This window comes from Vulpes lagopus, chromosome 11 (assembly GCF_018345385.1).
Source record: "Vulpes lagopus strain Blue_001 chromosome 11, ASM1834538v1, whole genome shotgun sequence".
Lineage (NCBI taxonomy): Eukaryota > Metazoa > Chordata > Mammalia > Carnivora > Canidae > Vulpes > Vulpes lagopus.
This window is the reverse complement of record NC_054834.1, coordinates 94204904-94223301: the sequence shown is the minus strand read 5'-3', so window position 1 is coordinate 94223301 and position 18398 is coordinate 94204904. Positions and strand designations below refer to the sequence as shown.

Genomic DNA, 18398 nt, shown 5'->3' with positions numbered 1-18398 from the left:
CAAATTGGGGATAATGATACCTGTTACATCAAACACAAAGGATTCTTCTAAAAGATCAAATAAGAAAACGTATGCGAAATAACCTAAAAATTATAAAATATTTTACAAATATAAGGTATTCTTTTACACCAAGCAGAAATCTAAGGCAGCCATTAACAGAATAACAAGCATTGCTACTAATGCTATTGATGATGAAAACTTAGAAACCTGAATCAGGCAGAGATTTGTCATGGGTTGTTTTGGATGGGTGGCTGCCGACGTTTGCATTCTCTTCATTAGAAATCCAAAGAGGGCTCTCTAAACTCTATTGGCCATGGATAATTTGTTATTTTGCCAAATTCTCTACTATAATTTTGTTTATTTGGTTTTTTAAAAATATTTTATTTATTTATTCATGAGAGACAGAGAGAGAGAGAGAGAGAGAGAGAGCGTGAGCACGCGCCAGAGACAGAAGCAGGCTCCATGCAGGGATCCCAACGTGGAACTCCATCCCGGGTCTCCAGGATCACACCCTAGGGACTGAAAGCAGCGCTAAACTGCTGAGCCACCAGGGCTGCCCTATAGTTTTGGTTTAAAAAAGAAACTTTAGGGATCCCTGGGCGGCGCAGTGGTTTGGCGCCTGCCTTTGGCCCAGGGTGTGAGCCTGGAGACCGGGGAATCCCACGTCAGGCTCCTGGTGCATGGAGCCTGCTTCTCCCTCTGCCTATGTCTCTGCCTCTCTCTCTCTCTCTCCCTCTCTCTCTGTGACTATCATAAAAAAAAAAAAAAAAATTAAAAAAATAAAAACTTTACTTTTCGGTTTTAAATTTCTAGAAATTTCTTTTGAAGCAACTGGAAGTTTAGGATGTTCTACTAGCAAGATTAGGAGACTCACTTCAAACCACAAAACTGGGGAGTAGATTAAATCAGCATGAATCCCCATCCTCATCCTTCTAGGCTCTCTCTCTCACTATACATTGACTGCCCTTTGGATCAAGTGTAAAATACATCTCTGATGTTATCCACAGCAAATTCATAGGTTACACCATTCCTTATATAGAAGGAGGAGCATAAGACTTGAACAAAGTATCTCTCTGCTAATTTTCTTTTCTTACCCTATTAAAAAATAAACCAATACACCTAAAGTAACTTCATTTATTTCTGAGTTATTTCTTCTGAACAAATCATTCACTAATACATTTTAAAACTGAATTCTTTCTTAAGAACAAAGCAATGGATATTCAAAATCATCAATCTTTTCTGCTATTATTTGACATTTATAAAGAACATTTTAAAAAGTGCTTCTGTAAATGTTTTCTCATTATTTGTAACAATCATACTGAAGTACTAACTGTTGTTGAACACATTTAGAAGATTAGATCAGGGGATCCCTGGGTGGCTCAGCGGTTTAGAGCCTGCCTTTGGCCCAGGGCGCGATCCTGGAGTCCCGGGATCGAGTTCCACATCAGGCTCCTGGCATGGAGCCTGCTTCTCCCTCCTCCTGTGTCTCTGCCTCTCTCATAAATCTTTAAAGAAAAAAAGAGTAGATCATTCAATAATTTATAAAGGAAAACCAAATGGTTTGTTGGTTTGTGAATATCAATATATGAATGTTCCAAGGAGATATTTAATAGGTCTCTGGCCTTAGGTAATATTGCTCTGCATTTCCTCTCACACTTCCATTTCCTGTTAATGTTTCCAGTTGAACCAGCCTCACATGTAGCTGCAATAATCACAATTTAAAGGGATGTTAGCTGCCAGACCCAAAGGACTATTTTACCTTCTGCTCACTGGGAGTAAGAATGCCTGAGGCTAGAAAGAGTCATTTGAAAGACCAAACTGCTTTCTCTTTTCATATGCAAAAGAAGAAATGACGAAATGTAAATTACAGACAACAGCCCTGAGACGTAAAATTCTTCCCAGAAAACCTAAGTTTTTCCATCAAATTCTTCTTTTGAAACACTTTTATTTTCTATCTTTAATAAAACTGCTTCTAAAGCTGAAAATAGATTAACAAACAGCATATCCTACGGGGATCCATCTGGTAAACCCCTCACTCTCCAGTCTGTTTGGAAAAGTCCCTCAGCCTATGGGATAGCAGAGAGGCCCCAGTCTTCTGAGACTGCAATAAATTGTTGCCTTGGGCTAAAGTGCACACATCATGAAAACAAACGACAAGCAGTCATTACCAAAGTCAACGAGCTTAACTCCTCCTTCTGTTGTCAGAAGAATGTTATTCCCCTTGACATCACGGTGGATGATTCGGTTATTGTGCAAATGCTGAAGACCCTGCATAGTATCCCACCACCACCAAACAACAGGAAAGAGAAAGGGGAAATTTGAATGGTTATTTTAAAACAATTACCCTACCTTTAAAAATCCAATCAACATCCACATTTTGCTACACCTCCCTGCTGTTATACACCTTGCATATTACCGGGCCATTTCCACTTGTTAATATACAATGGTGATCAGTGATTACAAACTGCCCCCTCTAATGTCATCCCCAGTTTGATGGTTCTTACCAAGAGGGCCCCATATAAGATGTAGGAGATCATTGCTTCATCCAACCGCTGGCCACACCTGAGTAGACCTTTGACAAGCTCCGTGACTGAGCCCCCATGACACAACTGCAGGAGGAGGTGCCAAGGAGAGAGATACAGCAGGAGAACACATACAAAAGAAAAAGAAAAAGATGTTAAGAAGAAAAACTGCTTATTGACCTGATGTAGTAAATTTACAGATCACAAAACTCCAGGTTGGAATAAACTTCAAATTTACATTATATAGTCAAACCTAGTGTATTTATGTGTATTATTCAGGGTAATGATTTATAAGTGAAAGTACATGTCAAGTAAAATATAAAAGCACAAATTATTTAGACATTTGAAAGAGAGAGCATATGAGTAATCATGGTGGCTTATTGGATATTTTTCATTTTACATGAATATTGTCTATTAAAAAAGACATGCACATATTTTAAGGATAAGAGAAGACCAGAAGAAGCAAAGATGAATGCTGTTGACATTTTGGGAGGAAATGAATTTCATTTCAAACCCTCCTGTCTCCAGGGCTAGCACTACAGGCATCAGAAGCCCAACAGCAGTTCTTTCTAGAATTGCCATTAAATGTCAAATTAATGAGGTAGAGTTGCCTCATTTGTGCATATAACCTTCTCATACTCAACCTTAGGCATTCAGCAACTTTATGTCCTTCTTTTTCTTCTGTAATGAAAAACACTGTAGAAGTATATCTTGCATATTTACTCTTTAAGTATTATACATTACTGAGATTTGAGAGTAGATGAGCCAAGCATACTATACTTTCATGGAAACTTAAGAGTTTTCAAGGATAATTTTTACTAACTGTAGAAGTCAATATGCAGGTATGGGCTTACTACCTGCCATCTTAAATCAAAGGTTCTATTTGTTTTGAGCAGGACATGTAAATACCTTGAAATTGTAGGTAGCATGTAGTATACAAATCTTGCATTTTTTCTGCTGAGAAAATTCAGAGCCTTCTTCAGATTCTCAGAGCCATCCTTTCTTTTATAAGGTTAAGACCTCACTTTAGACCTAGGTTTCCTTCTGGTACTTTGCGATTTGGGAGAGTTAACTAGTGAACAGTGAGGGGGATCCCCCTGGTTTGTGTCTGCTTGAGTCAACTGGCTTTTCATAAACAAGGAATTATGAATAAACACAGATTAGCACCTTTCTTTTTTTTTTTAAGATTTTATTTATTCATGAGAGACACACACACACAGAGAGAGGCAGAGATAGAGGCAGAGGGAGAAGCAGGCTCCATGCAGAGAACCCGATGTGGGACTCGATCCCGGGTCTCCAGGATCAGGCCCTGGACTGAAGGCAGTGCTAAACCGCTGAGCCACCTGGGCTGCCCGATTAGCACCTTTCTTAAAAGAAGACAACTCTTTATCAAATAATGCATTAGGATCTATTTCACTATAATTATGAATACCGTCTACAGCCATACCACCCTGAACGTGCCCGATCTCGTCTAATTATAAATACCTATAATGTTTTAACAAAGGTGAGATGTTTTTATTTGACATGTGTATCATTCCCTGCTACATACATGGCAGATACCTTGCATACACATTAACAATCAAAATAACCTAGAACTGAGGGATCCCTGGGTGGCACAGCGGTTTGGCGCCTGCCTTTGGCCCAGGGTGTGATCCTGGAGACCCAGGATTGAATCCCACGTCGGGCTCCCGGTGCATGGAGCCTGCTTCTCCCTCTGCCTGTGTCTCTGCCTCTCTCTCTCTCTCTCTCTGTGACTATCATAAATAAAAAAAATAAAAAAATAAAAAAATAACCTAGAACTGAATCTGCCAATTTTTTTACCATTTAAATTGCTCAAAAGTAATAGTATATGATTAAAAATCTAATACAGAATTAGCAATCTTTAAAACTACAACAAAATTACTATCAGGAATGATTTAAGAGGCACCTTAAAAGCAGCGAAATGTATTGAAAGCTACAATGGTCCCACCAATTTGCAGTTAAAGTGTCCTTGGAATCTAGCCTTGGAATTACCAACGTCAGATATAACTTGTAATTCAACACTGATCACTCTGATGGTACTAACACTGAGTACCAGGGTAATGTCTTCAAAGGATTCCACATTCTTTTGATTATGACAATGTTTTACATGACCCCAGAAATGCAAATAACATTCAATATTCAATCTAATATCCCCTTCCGCAACGAATATATTTTTAGTGCCATGATCTGTATTAAAAGCTAAGCTTTCAACAGACAAAAATAACTTTCCAGAACTCCTTAAACTAGAATCTATATTTCAAGGAACAAATACTAGAGAACCGATGAGAGTCAAATGATGATCATGACATGACAGAAGGGAAGTTCTCAAGGAAAAGAAAAGCCCTTCTGGAGCTGGTGACCTAGAGCTTGGAAAGCTTGAGAGAACAAGATGGACATGACAATACTACCTCTTGAGGGGTTCTAAACAAGGGCACAATTATCACAGAAACTTCAGGGCAGCCCGGGTGGCTCAGCAGTTTAGCGCCACCTTCAGCCCAGGGCCTGATCCTGGAGACCCGGATGCGGATGGGGATCTGAGTCCCATGACAGGCTCCCAGCATGGAGCCTGCTTCTCCCTCTGCCTGAGTCTCTGCCTTCTCTTGCTCTCTGTGAAAGAAAGAAAAGAAAATGGCCCTCTTTTCATTTGTAAATCTAAGGGGAGACCTCTTCACAGGAACCTCTTGCCAACAAAGGGGTGTCCATGTTGAATGGAAATGTCAGTAAGAGAGTGAGGCTGACCAAGGCTGGGATTTTAACAGTTCCCTACAGCTCACTCAGGACTTACAGAAGATTCAGAACTTTATGCTCCATCTGGGGACAGGAACAAGACTAGAGTATAAATGAAAAGGACAAAGAGAGTGAGGACCTCAGGATAAGAAGGAATATCAGAAACCAAGGACATGGGGAGAAACCAAAGTCAGATAGTACAGGGACTTAGGGGTCACCACACAATTCAAAAGGCCCCTGTCCTCACTGCTATAGCTTTACATGAGCATCTGTTGTACCTAGATCCAGATGCCACCCAGGGAGGGAGAAGGAAAATTGGAGAGTAAAGAAGAGGCTCTAAAGAGACTGACCCTTAAGCCAAGACACCTGCACCCCAATGTTTATAGCAGCAATGTCCACAATAGCCAAACTGTGGAAGGAGCCTCAGTGTCCATCGAAAGATGGATCGATAAAGATGGCGGTATACACACACACACACACACACACACACACACACACAATGGAATATTATAGAAACAATGAATACCCACCATTTGCTTTGATGTGTATGGAACTGGAGGGTATTATGCTGAGTGAAGTCAGTCAGCTGGAGAAGGACAATCATCATATAGTTTCACTCATACGGGGAATATAAAAAATAGTGAAAGGGATCATAGGGGAAAGGAGAAAAAATGAGTGGGAAAAATCAGAAAGGGTGACAAAACATGAGAGACTCCTAACTCTGGGAAATGAACAAGGGGTAGTAGAAAGGGAGGTGGGTGAGGGGATGGGGTGACTGGGTGACGGGCACTAAGGGGGGGGGCACTTGACAGGATGAGCACTCGGTGGTATATGTTGGCAAATCGAACTCTAATAAAAGAATATACAAGAAAATAAAAATAAAAATAAACAAACTGATCCTTTACCCAAAAGGTTGAGCTTTGACTTAGACTGTGAGAATGGGATACAAATAGATTTTGCCCCTTTTCAAAGAAGTCACTCAGTTGAACTAAGTTTAACAGAATGAATTAAGATCAGTTGTCTCTTCTAGGTAGGCTGGGGGCTCAAGAACAAAGTTCAGTTATTGAACAAAGTTACCTCTTTGTTCTTAAGTTTGCGACTGTCCAGTTTATGACTTATTAGTCATTCATGAATTCAACACAGTCCCCGATCTCCAAAAGCTCACTACCAGTAATGGACATGAGTAATTAGGGTATAACATAAGGAAGGAGGGGTGTGCCTAACTAAGGGAGTGTGGTGACACTAAAGAGGGAATGGTGGCCTCTGCTGAGACAGGGTGAGGAGGACACAGTCTATAAAATCTTCTTACAGCATGTAGCATTTATAATGAATTTAAAGGACAAATGAGTTTATGGTAGATGGACAAGAAGGGGAATTCTAAATAATCAGCTACTGTTGGAACAAAGAGCACAGGGAGATGGAGAAGGAAGATGGGGAACAGGAAATGACAAGTGTGCCCTGCTAAGGAGTACAGATTTTATTATGATACACACATGTATTATAATACCACAGGACAGGAATGGTAAGCAATCGGTAGGTTTAAGGCAAGAGGTCTCTATTCAGATTTGTAGTCTAGAAAGACCTGTACAGCAGACTGGAGAGTACACAGAACAGGAAGACAACAGAAAATGGACACCTGCTAGAAAGTATAGAAGCATGAAAGGAAGTCATGAAAGGAAGGGTCAAAAAGTCAAGAGTCATGAGGATGAAGATTCAGAGACAGATACAGGAGGCTTTTATGAGATAGAATCTGCTATAATTTCTGGCCAACTGGATGCAGACAGTGAAGAAGACAGAGAGCCCAGGGATCTTATGAGACTAAGGGAAATATCAATAAAGTTCTTTGATCCTCTAAAGCCTAAGTGATGAGGGAGCAGAGGGCAGGCTGAGGGCAAGGCACAAGCTAACACCCTGCAACCTCCCTCAGTGGTTTATATGTAACATTCCTCATGCACTTCTGGCTGCCCTACAACAAAGGAAAGGGAAAAACAAATGGTTAACTGATAGAGATCGCAATCATGCAGGACAGGAGTCTCCATCAGTTTGCAACTGTCTTGATGATTTACAAGAAAAAAGCAATCTCCAGTAAACTACAGACTCAATTTCCTGGAGACCTGTAACATCACCCTCCCCTCCAAGGATAGAAAATCGTATATAATTGTCACACCTCACACGCCCAGTGCAGCTCTTTCTGTCCACAGGTCCTGTTCCCATGCTTTAATAAAATGGCCTTTTTGCACCAAAGACACCTCAAGAATTCTTTCTCGGCCACTGACTTTGAACCTCACCACTTCAAACCACATCAAAAGCAGTAATAGGAATGCGAGGCACTATAACACTTTCATCAGGACCTCCCCTCAGCCTGGCTCCTGTCTCCTGGAGGCATACGCTTTGTTGAATTGCAAGTACTCTATAAAACTCTACAAGAGAAAATTTAAATTAAATGCTGGGTGATGATCCAAGCTAACACAACCCTGGAATTTTCCCCCAAAACCTCATTTTAGTCTTTCCTGCCCTACTTTAATTGTGGCCACTTTTGCAACACAAGCCTACTCAACGATATCTTATATAGGTAGCCAACTTAGAAACTCTATTCATAGCTTCTAGAACCTATAAAGGGAGATTAAGAGCAGCCATTTCGGTAGCAGGATCAAAAACAAAGCTGTGGATTTAAAAACAACAAAAGGATCTTACTTGGTAGGTACCTTTTGTTCACTAAATGTCAGAGTTTAAGAACTGTGTGACTTCCTGTGATTCACAAAAAACATATAATTAAACGGCTCACAGCACCTTTAGAGGAAGCTGTCCTGTGAAATTGAAAAGCCCCCCAGTAAAGTTTTAAAGGGCAGCCCTGTGGGTTTACAGAAGAAGGACTTTGGGTACCTGGTACAAAAAAAAAAAAAAGGAAAGCAGGTACACACTGACAACTGTCCTACCTGTGTAAATGTTCAGTGAAATGAAATGAACATTTCAAAAGCATGAAAAGACATTACAATTAAATGCATCAAATAAATAATCCCCTTAGAGTTGTAAGAAGGCAACGAACCCCCCCTGCCTCACCCCGAAGGTTGGCAAATGCAGCCCTTCATTCCCACCTACTCTGCCAGCCAGCAGATTCAAAAACAGAGGTGTGTCTCCATCCCTGCTTTCTTTCCTACGGCTTTCACATTGAGGAAATGTGGCAGCTGGATGCATCTAGAATTTAATGAGCATTTTGCTCCAAACCAAGAAAAATAGAAAAATCATTTATGTACCACATCTATTTTCCCAAACACCGTTGAATATTGATTCAATCACAGTATGTGCATTTGCTAAGATGGCCATAATTTCAAGCAATAAAATGTTCCTTGCTCAATAAGCCATCAACTTTCCTCCATGTTATTAAAGAATGGCCCATGCATTATAATCACCAGACCTTTATTCTAGTCAAAGCTCCAACTTTCAAGTAGATTCTGTACTGGCATGCTGATCTGACCTAGTCAGACTGCAGAATTAACAGGAATTTCTTTTCAGTGCCCTTCTGTTCAGTGGATTTTAATCTTTCAAGGGTTTTAGATTATAGAGGACATAAAGCAAGGTCAAGAATCATCAAAATTACTCAGTAAGATGCCTTAGTGAGTAAGGAAAGGGTTAAGGTCTAGACAGAGAGAGATAGGAGGCTCCTGACCCCCCTGACTTGGCTCACACAGGGGGCTACCTGACCAAGCTCACAGCAATCTCAGAAGTGGAGAAATGCTGAGACAGACAAACCCAGGGATAATGGGAACAAACTATGGGAGCCACTTTCCAATGGGCTTTTTTTCTTTTTTTTGTGTGTGTGTGAAAAGCATTTAATAACCCACCCAAGTTAAAAAAAAAAAAAAATAACCCACCCAAGTTGCACCTGGTACAATGGCAAGTGCTACAGGCAGTGCTGGTGCAGCTGGAGTAAGAGGTAAGTAAGATCAGGATTAGAAGACAGTTCAGATGTGGGGTGGCGGGGTCCTTTGAGTGACTGAAGGAACCAGGTACTCGTTAGGTCCCTGAGAATCAGGAGGGGCCGGAGACAGGCACAGCCGTGCACGAGTGACCTTGAGTTCTGCACAGCTGTCCTGATGGCTGGAGGTGTCAGGTGGTTGTCTGCAAGGGTCAGAAGGTTTTTTCCATCTGGTGGCTACTGTAGGCTACAACAGATTTCTAAAGAGAAGATGTGTGAAAAGCCGGGGGATGCCAAGGGGGCTCTTGCAATGATCTGCGTGCAGAATCACTGGAGCCGTGCTCGAGCCTAAAGATGACTGGCCACCTAGAAGAGCAGTAAGTCTCGGGGATAGGGCGTGGACGGGGTTCAAGTCAGTTCAAGGCCAGGGGGAAAGGAAGCCTGGCTGCAGTGTTCCTGTGAAGGCTGCAAGGGGTTCCGACAAAGCCCATTGGAAAGTGGCTCCCATTATCCCATTGTTAGCCCTGAATGTTAGAGAGTACTTTTTTTTTTTTTGACAGTTGTATTATAATCACAGAAAATGACAAGATCTCAAAGATGAAGTAAGCCAATAAGGATGTTATCAATAATCCTTGCTTAAACCCAGATAGCACAAGAATCTCAAGGCCACAGCTTCCCAGTCAGTTCTCCATAAAAGACTGCCACTGAAAGCCTACAGTGGCAACCCATTCGTGTGTGTGTGTATGTATATATGTATATATATATATATATATATATAATTTTTTATGGCAACCCATTCAGAACCCCTCTCACTCTAGAGAGCTTTTTCTTTCTGTTCTGCTTTCACTTTCACCTAGTAAACTCTAACTTTGCTTCACCCTTTTGTGTCTGCAAGGTTTATTCTTCAACTTGTGAGACAAGAGCCCTGTATAACAGTAGAAAGTACTATGTTGGACACTGTCCACCTCTCAGTAAGGCCAGAACAACATATTTCTCCACCACACCGTTGGGGCAGATGGTGTTCATTTTGCCGACACCAGGTGAAGTCAATGGCTTGCACCTACAATGAAAGCTATGTCACTACCACCCCAAGAGGTAGGTGGGCCCTGAGACTCACCTCCCATATCATCTCTCTCCAGGGCACATGCTTATTGAGGAGGGTGGTGGGTGGGCAGAGTCACTCCCACTCCTCAGCTTATAATTCTCTCTTGCTTTTGCTGAGCACATACAGTACATGTGTATAGGAGGCAACTCTGCTGCATTTCAAAGGTCCCCCCTCTTCTCCACTCCCAAAGGTTCTACACTCTACTCCTGATCCCCAGCAATCCAGTGACTCTCATTCTAGAACCCTGCCAGAAGCTAGCATCTGAAGCAGTGCTTGCTAACCATCTCTGGCCATCCAAAACGTACTTGTCCTATATCCCAATCCATCAGAGCCCTGCTACAACCCTGCTTTGTTAAGGTGATAAACTTGATTCATGCCACAGTATCAGTGGATGAAAATGGTTTAAAGTATAACACTTACAATGATATTCAGGCCTATGTTGGACTTAAACATAGGCCCTTAAATAAAGCAAAAACTGGACAAAGGTGTCTTCCCCCACTTCAACCTGGCTTAGTTACTGAACACAGGTCTCTGATTTAAAACAAAACAAAACAAAACAAAACAGATTTTTCTAAAAAAGCTATTTATTTTATCCAGTTTTAAAAATATTTTACTTTACAGCCTCATTTATGTGCTCTCAACTCCAAACAATTTAAGATGAACATATGATTTGTGCTTCAATTAATAGTTCCTATCTGCTGAACATTTTATGCTAAAAGGAAAAAAGAGAAAATGTAGTTTATGCCTTAACACACACTAGGTATTTTTTCTGAGTATTATATTTTTCTTAAAGGTCTAAATTCCTATATTTAATTTAGGTGAGAAATAACAGGACTTACAGATTTTTAAAATTTAATATTTTTTAAACTTATTCACAAATTTTCCAAAACATTATGATGTGTGTTTTCTCTCCACACCTTTCTAATATAGTAGGTATCTGTCATGAAAGAAAGCTTTGGTTTACTTTCTGCTAATAATTAGTAATGAATTTCAGAAATGACACTTTTATTTGCTTTTCTTTTCAGAGTTGTGGTGATTTAAGGGGGTTATTAATAACATTTTTCTATCCTCTAGAATAGCTTCGCACTGGTCCTTTAACTTATTCAGGAAGGAAAGAACAAAAGTAACATAAATTTAATCTCCATATACACAGCAAGAAGAACAATATTAAACAGACCATAATTTTATTGTGTAAGTCTCTTAAAGCATGCCTTAAAAAAACAGCAAATAAAGCAAAATGGTCAAGGTGCTATGTAGACCATCATGGTCTTCCTGCTGTGTGTGTTTGTGTGTGTGTGTGTGTGTGTCCAGAAACTGCTTTGATCCCAGCCAGAGAAGCCGAGTCTGTGTTCCAAGGACCCAGCAGATGCATAGGCAGTAGCAACACATGATGCATAGCAGTAGCAACACATGATGGAAGAAAGGTTCTGAAGTGTGGTTCTCCACCCAGTTCTGCCACGTAACTCCTTCCCTGGAACTCCTTTGTTCCTCAAATGAATACCAGGGGGCTGACCTGAAGAAAGGCCGAAGTTCCAGGCAGTTCTAAGAGCCCCGGAGTCCCTTTTCTATAAGCATATTGTAGGCTCTGGACATACCTCACCACCCAGCAGCATGGCAAAGACATCCCACTCCAGGACAAGAAAAGATTGCACTGGACATCTGGTTCTCTGCACTACCAACTTTGGCATGGGCCAAAACAACTTGAAAAAGGTATAAATGTCAGCATATTGTATTGCTGAGATATGAATAATTCAGTATCTCAGGGCAGCCTCATTATCTGCCTGTGGTCATCCTAAAAAAAGCAAAGAATAGTCTGCAGGGGAGCATTTGCAGGAGGCTTAGTTCATAGTTCCGGGCTCCTTCTCATCTTTCAAGGCCATGCCCAGCCCTTTCTGGCTGACTTGCCCATGCCTGAGGGGCTGATGTTCAAGCACTCCTCATCAGGAAAAGCCATTTATTCTCCAGGTGACCACAGATATGAGCAGCCCATCTGCCTATCTGGTCACATCAAGGGGAGAGGCCCCTTTTAAGGCCTCAGAAAATTCCTGGAAGTTCCAGTTCTCCACATTTGAATACAGAGCCTCTATCAGTCAGGGGGTAAAAACCAATTGAAACTAAGATTTCTTATCACTGTACTTCCATTATTAAATTGTAATGAGGTTTAAAACATCTTAAAGAGCTGAAGAAGAATATAATCAGAGACCCTAGAAACCATACTTTCCATGTCCCAAGAAAAGCAGCATTTTAAAAATTAATGTCATTCTAGAGCTCATCAGCAGGATAAAAGATACATTCTCAGGGAGAGGGTAGGGAATAATAAAATCCAAAAGAAGATACTGTAACAATATGTTATATGACAACCAGCCAACCAAACAGACAAAGATGATCTCTGCAAACCAAAACCCGTTACATATTTATATTCTGAGGAAGGCAATTGATATGACAGAAATGTTCCAACTGGTTTCCCTGCAGATTATCCCATTTGAATATAACAAATGAATTCCCTACACACGGTTGCCATGGCAGCCAGTATATATTGTTCCATGCCCAGGCCCCTTCAGAGTCAGGCAAAAGATCTGGACTAGAGGCTAGATGATGTATTGAGGCCTGATCTCTTGTTTAGTGCTTCTCTCTTAAGCTTTCTCATGTGTACACATGCTCCTGTGCTGCATATGTGAAGTCAGGCATAGAAGCATCTCTGTTCAGAGAATTCACAACAAATGAGGGTGGGCCTAGTGAGCATGAGGCAAGAGAACTATCCTAATATACTAATTTCATATATTGTCATTATTACATCTTTGCCACTTTAAGTCTCATGGGAATAGAGTCGTAGGGAACTGACTCTTTTGCAGCCAGATACACACATTCATTACCATTAATAAAAAAGGAAAAAGGCAGGATTACAGTGAATACAGTGGTGCTCCTCTCAGATTCTCTCTTTAGAGCAGACGTTGCCTGGAATACTGGCTGTTCCCTGCTCCCAGCTCCTGGCGGTACCATTTACCAGGAATTTCCGCCAGCTACAGCGAATTGCTTCCCCTTAAGTCACACCCCTTCCCAAGGCGGCACATAGCTTTGACCGGCTGATGCAGAGATACAATCCAGGACGCTCTCCATCTCTGGAGAATGGGCAGAGGCCTCTGTTGTGATCACACTGCTATTCCATGTCTCCCCTGCCCAGTCCTGCCTTCCTCACTTCCTTCCAGGTCTAGCTCCTCCAAGAACTCTCCAATAAATCTGCCACAGGTGATGCTCAAGAGTCTGTTTTAAGGGAACCCAATCTAAAATGAAGATTAATGGACATGAATGGGCTAATCCAAACTTGCCATGCCAAATAAACCCTGGGTTAGCAATTTTTGAAAATGAACTGCCATCAATTGGAACATGTTTTCTATGAAATGTTCCCAGCTTAAGGAAAAAATATCCTTTTCCAACTGCATTCCTATATACACTCTGTATGAGAAGAAAAGATTATTAAACTTTTGCAGCAGAGAAACATGAATATTTTCTGTACACAGCCTACCTGTAAAAATCACAGAGGAGAAAGTCACATCTGGTAAGGTACTTGTGATACACAGGAGGGACCAACTCCTAAATAGTGTATCTTACACTATTTAGGCAACAATGCATCTGCTTGTCCCTGGTGCTCTGTTTAAATGGATGGTTACCCAATGGGAGTCTCTTACCTCCAGGACCAGCCACAACTGTCCTCCCACACAGTGATCTGCTTTGTAAAACATCCCATAAAACTTTACAACGTTGGGATGATTAGGAAGAAACTGCAAAATGTTGTATTCTGCTTCAATTTCTTCATCCATATCCTACACAGGGTAAAAAATGCATGCTGGATTAAGTCTAACATGTGAGGAAGAATACAGGTACGATATCACTTAATAAAGCATATTTATTCTGTAATTTTAATGTCATCATTACTGTATCTTGAAAATACTTAACAATGGACATTCATATCCCAATTAAAACCGTCTAATTATTATATCAATTATTACTTTCTTCTTTAATAATACCATTATAAGTATTTATTTTTACTTTAAAATGTCTGAATTTTCAAAGCAGTTAAGGAGAAGTAGCTTGAAGGGACCCAGCTTAGCCTAGGTGTTCAGCACTCTGAAAAAAGATGCCAGACTAAGATGAATGAATACCACAAGTCTAGATCACTTTGTAACTTACAAAAACACAAGACTCTATATAAGGGAATGAAATACATTACTCTTTCCAAGAAAATAACTTTTGAAGAACCCAAAAGGTCAAAACAAAAACAACAGTAATATGGACAAGAAACCGAAATTCAAGGAATTTTTTAAACTCCAAATGGAGTCCCTTCATTCAGATAAGCTGACAAATCATGGGTCATTTTGAGATTTCATGCCAGGTTTCAGGAAAATCATCCCTAGAGGAAAGAATTTGAAAACTCAATGTCCACAAAACATTACACTGTGGTTGCAATTTACTACCATTACTTACACTGACTGGATCCAAAATTTTTACTGCAGCCAGGCTCCCATCTTTCTTGTTAGTTACTTTATAGACCTTGCCATAGGTGCCTTTACCTATGGTCTCTATAATTTCCCAGGTATCAGTAGGATCTGGAAGTGATTCAAGTCCAAGCATTGTGTGGTTGTAATGAAACAATCCATACAGATGTTTCCTGATGGAGAGAAAAGTTCGTTATGTGCAATGTACCACAGGATTAGGGGCAGTGGGCTTTCAAAACAAGAATATTCTTTTAAAAAAAATTCTTTTTGGGCAGCCCAGGTGGCTCAGTGGTTTAGCGCCGCCTTTGGCCCAGGGCGTGATCCTGGAGGCCCAGGGCGTGATCCTGGAGACCCAGGATCCAGTCCTGCGTCAGGCTCCCTGCAGGGAGCCTGCTTCTCTCTCTGCCTGTGTCTCTGCACCTCTCTCTCTCTCTGTCTCTCATGAATAAATAAAACTTAAAAGAAAAAATTCTTTTTATTTATTTGAGAGAGCGTGCATGTGAGTAAGCATGAGGGGCGGGGCAGGGGAGTGGGCAGAGGGAGAAGAAGAAACAGACTCCCCACTAAGCGAGAAGCCCGACCTAAGGCTGGATTCCAGGACCCTGAGATCATGACCTAAGGTGAAGTCAGCTTAACTCATTCAGCCATCCAGGCACCTCTCTGAACAAGAGTACTATTTCTTAATTAGCAGCATTATGGTACTTTTCATTTTCCTCTTTTAAGTAGATTTTTTTAAAAAGGGTATTTGAAACCTTCTTAAGTAATGGGGGTAGAAGGTGGAGGAATGGGCAATATGACTCTGAAATACCTTTTAAAACATGATTCTAAAAGAGGAGATTATAGAAGTACTATAAGAAGGAGCAAAAGGGCCAAAGAGGATGTCTGATCATGACTGGACTGTTCTCTAGGTTGCTGCTGGGGTGGGGGTTGGGTGGAAGTATCTGAAAGCTAAAGATCTAAGATCTTCCTGCTCAGGGTCTGGTAACCACGAGCAGGCCTCCCTCATGGTCGCTGTACACCAGTCTCCAACTTCCAGGTGCAAAGTCTAGGCTGCTAGGTAGGACGAATTTGTGACTCTAGCAGGCATCAAAGTATAGCGCTCATTGCTGACCAGGTATTGGGTCCTGCAAGGATTAGCCAAGCTCAAACTCCATCCATACAGGAACAGCCTAGTGTGGAAATCATACTAAGTAGTCAACAAACTCACATTGTTGACTGCAAACTCACTTTGCCTATTTACTAAGAACACAGCCCTGTGGAAGTTCACATAGTTTAAGTATCGGTAGCAAGCTTGACAGGCAAATAAAGTCACCCAAGATTGACTCCGTGAAAAAGCCCCTTTAAGATCAGTTGCTCCTTGACGAAGGATCCCAAACCCAGTCTGCTTCTAACCACAGGGGAGGAGCCAATTAGGCTCCAACAGCAAGAGTCATGGCATCCAATCCTCACACAGTGGCTTGGTAGCCACCCAGTGTGAGCATTTCTGTCCCATCCTGGGCATTTCAATTTGCACTTGTAATCCTAATTATTTTCTATACTGTATCTTCCCAAGGTGCAGCCTTCTGACCTGGCACAAGAATTCGGTTTCTATCCCTACTCTTTGTGATGGGGGCATTTCAAAGATACTGAAAACCATTACCAAAACAAAATAGAATCCCAATGACTGTAGGGCTGATGCTAGAAAGAACCTGTCTTTCCAGAGTTCACCTGGCAGGCTCCAAAGGAGCCTACAGTCACCTACAGACAGCACCTCAAGAGCTGAGGAACTGACCCCAAAAGACTGGCTGGTCAAATAACTCCTGCCTTTCATCTGCCAGTTCCAAGATTCAAACAAACTCCAGCCTTTCCTCCTGGCCAGTGTTTTACAAAATCAATCTTTCTCATCACAATCTTTACTATTTTTGCCATCTGTACATTACCTATGCTATTACTTATTAAAATATGCTTAAATTATTTGCTTCTTCATCTTTTACTTGCTTTTTCATATTAATAAATATCTTTTAAGGCACTTTTTCTCCACCCTAAATGGAAAACCACTATCATTTGCCAAACATCAAAATTAGCTGCAAAAAGATGATCATGCTAGAAACAATAAAGAGCTATTCAAAAGTTCAACCAGATACTGCTACAAAACAAGAAAGTGTTTTGTAGAGCACAGCCAGATAGTGTTCTCTCTTTCTAAAAAAAGGGGGGAGGATAGATCATCAAATGATAGAGTGGAATTATAGACAAACACAAAATTTTCCTTAACATTATCAGAAGACCAGAAAAAGAATGAGCAAGGAAACTTTGTCTCTATGTGTTTCAGTGTTCTTTATTGTGAGATCCCCTAAACCTCTTAACACTTTTGAAGAACTGTTACAGGCCTAGCTTCTACAACAGTAAAAAGTTAGACCATCCAGGGGTACTGGTCAGGGCCAGACAGGCTGGGGGGGGGGGCTTGGGGGAGGATACTGAGATGTGCTTTCTGGAGAGACGAATCGGGTCCATCAGCTAGATGGAATTACTTTATACTTGCCAGTGCAGTCCCTACACTTGCCAGTTCCCCCACTAGCAGAGATGCTCACATCTGGGTTCAGTGGTCTAACAGTAGTGCTCAAGTCAAATTGTCTGCATGATCCTGGCCCTTCCCTGACCAATGATGATATGTGAACTGGCTGCTTGTCTCTCTGTACCTTGTTTTCTTTATCTGCATCATGGAACTGCTGCCACTGGTGATGCAATCCACTTTACAGAGTTGGTACTAGGATTAGGAGATGGAGACAGAATAAAGTGAGCATAATTAGAGCCCAGAGAGGGCATCTGCCATCATAAAAGCATAGTACCAAGTTCTACTTCAGAATAGGCAAAGCTTAACAGTTTCCTGTTTTGTTTTATCTCACTTTTAGCCATGAACTAAACGAGAACCAAATTAGTTTTACTCCAATCAGTTAATAGTTTCAGACAAATGGCTGGGATTTGGTGTGTGCAAATGAAATCACAGAATGTGGCATCAAGAGAGGACCCTGGAGGCCACTGAATCAAGTGGTTTTCTAATGATTTTGAGCCACAAAACCCTTTTGTTAAATTTAATCTCACTTAGGATGCTGATGTTTAAGCTGAAAGAAGCAGTGCAGGTCTGGCTGAGGCAGGCTGGGGGACCCTTTGCCCCATGGGAGACACGCAGAGTGACTAACTATCCTGGTTCGCCTAGGACGGCCTTACTTTCAGCACTGAAAATCCTATGTCCTGGGAAACCTCTCAGAACCGAGCAACTGAGATAGTCTTTGAGTCCTTCTCAGAGTATTATTAGAAAATCACTGTTTAAGCACCCCCACCACACCCCACCCTTACTCCCTGTTATGTACTAAATTCTATCCTCCCTCCAAATTCATATGTTGAAGCCCTAACCTCCAATACCTACAAATATGACTACTTTTGGAGACAGAGCCTTTACAGAGGTATTTAAGGAAAATGAGGTTATATGCAAGGTGCTAATTCAATGTGACTGGTATCCTTATAATGGATTAGGACAGAGACATACACAAGGGGAAGATTATGTGAAGACACAGAGGGAAGATGGTGATGCAAAAGCCAAGAAGAATCAACCTTGCCAATACTCTCTGATCTCAGAC

At 41.2% G+C, this 18398-nt stretch overlaps 1 protein-coding gene across 5 annotated transcripts in view; it reads right to left on the bottom strand.

The window, feature by feature from the left end:
• Positions 1 to 18398, bottom strand: part of MYO3B (myosin IIIB) — a 427577-nt gene that overhangs the window by 385069 nt on the left and 24110 nt on the right. For all 5 annotated transcript variants that reach the window (XR_005990597.1, XM_041773390.1, XM_041773393.1 and 2 more), the window contains exons 2-5: positions 14774 to 14957; positions 13978 to 14112; positions 2505 to 2609; positions 2169 to 2268 (exon numbers count right to left, since the gene is read on the bottom strand). Coding sequence is in view for 4 of the 5 variants with exons in the window: in XM_041773390.1 (XP_041629324.1) it covers positions 2169 to 2268; positions 2505 to 2609; positions 13978 to 14112; positions 14774 to 14957 (524 nt within the window). In the remaining variant the exon portion in view is untranslated. The remainder of the gene's footprint in view (positions 1 to 2168; positions 2269 to 2504; positions 2610 to 13977; positions 14113 to 14773; positions 14958 to 18398) is intronic.